At 36.9% G+C, this 5,035-nt stretch overlaps 1 protein-coding gene across 1 annotated transcript; it reads left to right on the plus strand.

Moving 5' to 3' along the window:
• Positions 1-1,251: 1,251 nt before the first annotated feature.
• LOC108379372 (protein late bloomer-like) lies at positions 1,252-4,918 on the plus strand. Its single transcript, XM_017635715.1, has 4 exons — positions 1,252-1,471; positions 1,764-1,925; positions 4,454-4,651; positions 4,726-4,918. The coding sequence occupies exons 1-4, from the start codon at positions 1,370-1,372 to the stop codon at positions 4,795-4,797; spliced, it is 534 nt and encodes a 177-aa protein (XP_017491204.1). The 5' UTR covers positions 1,252-1,369; the 3' UTR covers positions 4,798-4,918.
• The last annotated feature ends 117 nt before the right edge of the window (positions 4,919-5,035 follow it).

A 5,035-nucleotide genomic window follows, 5' to 3' on the forward strand; every position in this document is an offset into this window, starting at 1 on the left:
AGGAACGCTTTCTGGGTTGCTTTGTGGGACGAACCTAATGCAAATTATTTCTATTTAAATAAAAATTACAAATTTTGAAATCTAATTTTATTTGTGAACAAGCGTAAATAAATACTTTTGCAATAAAAATTAAATGCAATTTTTAAGAATATTTGGCCTTTTAAAAAGTAAAAGTTAACCGTTAACATGAATAAAAGAGAAACAAAATTTCGCTGTCCGAGTATTCGAACCTGGGTCCCCTGGAATGGCTCGCTAGTACTTTGCTTTGTTGGCAACTACGACTGTTGAAATGCCACGAGTAAAACTACGTACTTATTCCTTTTACGGGGTATGAATCGGCATTCTACCCCGTTATGTGGTATGAGGCTACTAGTATTTCTATTAGTAGGTGCTGATGCATAGCCTGAGAATGAACCATTTCGTAGGGCATCGCCATTGTGCTGAAAGCTGACTGGTAGAATTCTAATTCCCAACTAGTAGCTTTCCCAACAGGGTATATACAAATATATATATATATTAGGGTTCCTCTCGAAAATGATTTTTTTTTTGAAATTTCAAGACCCTACCTCCTAATTTTATTTGTTTTTATGAGAAATATTATTTCCTAAATTTCTAAATTTTGTTAAAGGCCATTTAGAGGTCAGAAAACAGGATTTTGTAGATTTATGGGTTTTTGAATGAGTATTTTTGATTCGATTTCAAATATCGAATATGATCTGAGAAGCGGATATATAGGCCTTTAAAACGGTGTATAATAATCTATAGTCGGACTAGGCTTGTTGGGATTTTTTGTCGGGTAAATTTAAAAATGACCCATATTTCTCTTAATTTTTTAAATTTTGACCATCTATAATTGCAACAATTTCAAAATATGGAATACTATCGATAGAAATAGTCATTCAAAAACTCATAAAACCATNATAATGTAGAAAAATAGGAAAAAATATTTCTCATAAAAACAAATAAAATTAGGGTGTAGGGTCTTGAAATTTCCAAAAAAGCATTTTAGGTGGGCTCCCTAGCGATCACTTCTGGAATTCGTCAAAAGATTAGAATATGTCCATATGTGATTGGAGGAATGCTTCCATAAACACAACTTAGGTCCTTCGTGGAAAAATTTTAACAAACATTTTTGATTACTTAACAAAGTTACATATATTTAAATATTCTTTTTTTTATTTACTTATGTAAATGCAATTTCCCCAAAAGAAAATGTTTTAGTTTGCATTTTTATTTTAGTTAAATATGATATCCATAGCAATGACACTAATCAAATTCCTCTTTGTTTTTCTTTCAGCTGCTTGCTTTGGTGCTCATAGCCTTCGGCATTTTTGTGCTATGTTCCTACGATGTAAGTGAAGTCGGTGCGATGGCTGCCTATGCCTACATAGGATTAGGCGTAGCCACAGTTGTAATATTCCTATTGGGGCTATTGGGTGCAGTACGCGAAAGCGTATGTTGTACAGTGACGGTGAGCGCAAAAGCAAATAAATGAATGCATATCTGCACTTGAGTAAATATTTATTTATACATACTTATTTACCGAATAATTGAATAAAAGTACATACTATATATCTTTTATTGAAAATGCAAAACGAAGTTTAAAAAACTAACCGCTTAGTCAGCATTGTTATGTATTATTTACCTACATATTTATGTGTGAATGTATGTATATATAAAGCTGATATGTATTTATGGACATATGTATCCTTAATTTAAATCAAACGATTTTTCATGTATTCATTTATTTATTATATACACAGTTTATTACACTGCTCTGGATTGTGATAATCGCACAAATAGCTGTCACTTTTCTTTTAATAAAAGGCGAAAGCACAGTAGCTTCGCATCTCTCGAATGCTGTGGACAAGGCGTGGGAGGAAGAGCTGACAAGCCCTGGTGCAATGTCGCAATATGAGAATTGGGTAAGTGACAAGTGTAGCATAAACACAACTGTACATAAATATAAAAATATTACAATTTAACGCTTAGAAGAAAATCTGGGAATTAAAGTGCTTAAAGATGTGAAGGAAAACTTTAGTAGCTCTTTCGGCCATTTATCAATCGCAGAATGCAGGCCCTGCAGATGATCTTTATCGAGTATTATGAGTCTTCTTCTGCCTAAGGCTGGGCATTCGAAGATTATTTGCTTCATTGCTTCTTTTGGAAAGTGAAATTTTCCACATATCTTGTTTTATTTCATTTCCAATTGGCAGCGTACTTAAAATATCTCCAGATCTTCATTTCCAAGCAACATACTATAGCAACGATAATTGCATATTCCATTTTTCAAGGATTTTGTAATCTCTTTGACCTGCACATACCCCGCGACAATTGTAAACGTTATGTTTAAGGCCACGATTTTACGTAAAGATTCAGTACGAAGTCGGGGGCGTATTCACGAACAGCCGCTGAGACCCTCTTTACCCGCTTCTCATCAATAAGCTGCCTGATTTCAAATAGACGAATATAACGTCCATAGCGTTGCCAGATGCGTTTACGACCTATGAATCAATGCTTTCGCGCAATGTTAAAGAACACTGCCGCTCCTTTTAATAGACACTTTGGTCCTTTGCTATAGCTGCTTGTAGGCTCTGTACCTTTCCGAGTAACGCGAGTCTTTGATTGCTGAAGGCTGGACACTCGCAAATTATATGCTCCACGGTTTTCTCGTGATAGTTACATTTCCTACATTTTCTATCCTCCATTAGACCTAGTTTAGATGCATGTGCTCTTACCAAGTAACGTCTTGTTAGCAATCCCATCAGGAGCCTCGAGTCTGTTCTTCTTGTTGATATAGGAAATTAGAAACTTTCCTGTCGTATGAATTACACATAATTTCTAAAAGTCTGCAACGCTGAATTTTTTTCCAAAGGCTCCCCGCTTGGGGGTAATGAGCAGATCTTGTAATCTTTTGATTTCCCCAAGAGAACGCCCTTCTTGGCTAGCTCGTCAGCTCTCCCATTACCTTCCACACCCTTGTGTCTTGGGACCCAATATAGGTGGACAGTTTTAGCCACAGCTAGCCTTCTTATAGCCTCCGAAGAGTCCTCGGCGGTGATGGAATTTGTTTCATACGAAAGTAGAGCCTTAATGGCCGCCTGACCATCTATGTAGTTGTTAATTTGCTCGCTTGTTGGGTTATTTTCATGCAATACCTTTGCCGCTTCCTTTATTGCAAAAACCTCAGCTTGATAGAAACTGCAGTGATCTGGTAGCCCAAAGGACCTATGAATTATTGGTTCTGTACAATATACTGCACCCCACTTCTTCGTCCATTTTAAAACCGTCGGTGAAGACGTGCCTCTGAGACATCCAGAGCCGATTCGTTCCTGGCTAGCTCGTCGGTCTTTTTATTGCCATGAATTCTGCTCTCCCTGCACTTTTTTTATTAGGCTGGCTGTGATGCTTACAGAGTCAAGTGCCATGACCGCTGCTTGGCTTTCCTAGAAAATAGCAATGCTGGCCCCGGCTAGCTTCGAGGCTAAAATTATATTGCAGGCCTCATTGATGGCAAATAACTCTGCCTGAAAGACACTATTTTTGAGCCGTCCGCAAAAATCGATACTTCAAAGCGTTCAGTAAAAATAGGCTCCTTCTTGGAGGAAACATCTTGCCGAAGTTTATCTTGAAGAGAAGCGAAGGACAGATTGTCACTTTGCCAAGTTGAAGGAACATAGTTGAGCATTATACTTGGTTTGAATATGCTCTCCAGCGATGGAATAACCCACGATTGGGCCTCCTGTCCCATTGCTGGAAAGATCCCGTCCGTTATCGACATATATGAATGGTGCCGCTACGTTGTTATCTACCACCAAGACCTGATTTAGGTCACAACCTTAAAAATGGGTACGAAGAAGAAGTCCTAATGTGTCCTTAGAACTATTGGTTCACCTTTCATCTTTAATTTTCAGAAGGGAGGGTTGCTATATTCCTTGAACTTGCACAGGACGAAAGATTGTTACAACATTTGTTGGATACGAGAGTGTTGTAATGTTTAAAAGTGGCCATTGTTTTATCTACTTGAAGTGATCATTCAAATAAGGTCAAAGAAAATATGGCAAATTGATGGTGATCTCTGTTGGCAAATGGACGCCACCGTACTTGTTTTATTGAGTGGGATGGTTTCAGTTCGAAAATAGTCAAGGAGCGGAGAACATAATGGTCCTCGTGCATAATAAGTGATCTTAAGGTCAGACTCAATTTTTGCACTGATGGAGTGAGCTCAAGCTCAAGAAATTGTACTAAAAATCGAAGCGGAGCTTAAGCTCACTTTTTATGCGTGAGGCCCAATATATCCATTAAGTTGCTGTGCATATCACTCCAAATATCTAACCATGTTGTAAGAATGAAGGGTTAGAGCTCTCTATTTGGAATATTATTTATTTATAAATATTTAAACTTTCCTCGCTTCGTTTATATTAATAATTTCCTTTATTTTGATCTTTGCCAGTTTGAATGCTGCGGACGCGCCAGTCCCCACGATTACATTGTCAACGATCGCTTGCCGCCCAGCACCTGCTTCAAGCAGAACGACGCAACGAAGAGTGAGAATCTTATTGCCACCGGTTGTCGCATACAGTTTGAGAACTACTGGCTGAGCTTGTTGCGTGTCTTCAATATAATCGCCTGTGTAATGATTGCTTTAGAGGTTAATAATTATAAACAATTTGACATGCAATTTTTGTATTAAAAATAATTTTTCATTTTATTTATATTTTACAGTTAATTGGTAGCGTGGTCTCATGCTGTCTATGCAACAGTATACGCAATGATCATAGGCGTTCTTTTTATTGAAAGGATTCGCGAGAGGAGACAAATTGCTCACTAAACTAACAGCAGCTTTTTATATGTTTTATAAAAACATTTGTATTTTTTTTTAGTTTTAATAAAAAATAGTTGTATGTGATTTTCATAAGTATGAATTATATCTAAGATATAATAAAACTTATTCTAAGCTATCCGATGTGGAAAGATTGCATTCAAATTTAATGAATACATATTTTCCCAGCAGTCAAGAAGATAAATTTGGTTT

Source organism: Rhagoletis zephyria, unplaced genomic scaffold, assembly GCF_001687245.7.
Source record: "Rhagoletis zephyria isolate East Lansing unplaced genomic scaffold, Rhagoletis_zephyria_1.1 Rzeph_scaffold_16252, whole genome shotgun sequence".
NCBI classification, from domain to species: domain Eukaryota; kingdom Metazoa; phylum Arthropoda; class Insecta; order Diptera; family Tephritidae; genus Rhagoletis; species Rhagoletis zephyria.

Bases quoted from the DNA above. Each gene is read 5' to 3' on its own strand.
- LOC108379372 (XM_017635715.1), top strand. From the start codon at position 1,370: ATGGCTGCCTATGCCTACATAGGATTAGGCGTAGCCACAGTTGTAATA. The intron at 1,472-1,763 runs GTGAGCGCAAAA...TTATATACACAG, and splicing joins GCGTATGTTGTACAGTGACG to TTTATTACACTGCTCTGGAT. The intron at 1,926-4,453 runs GTAAGTGACAAG...GATCTTTGCCAG, and splicing joins TGTCGCAATATGAGAATTGG to TTTGAATGCTGCGGACGCGC.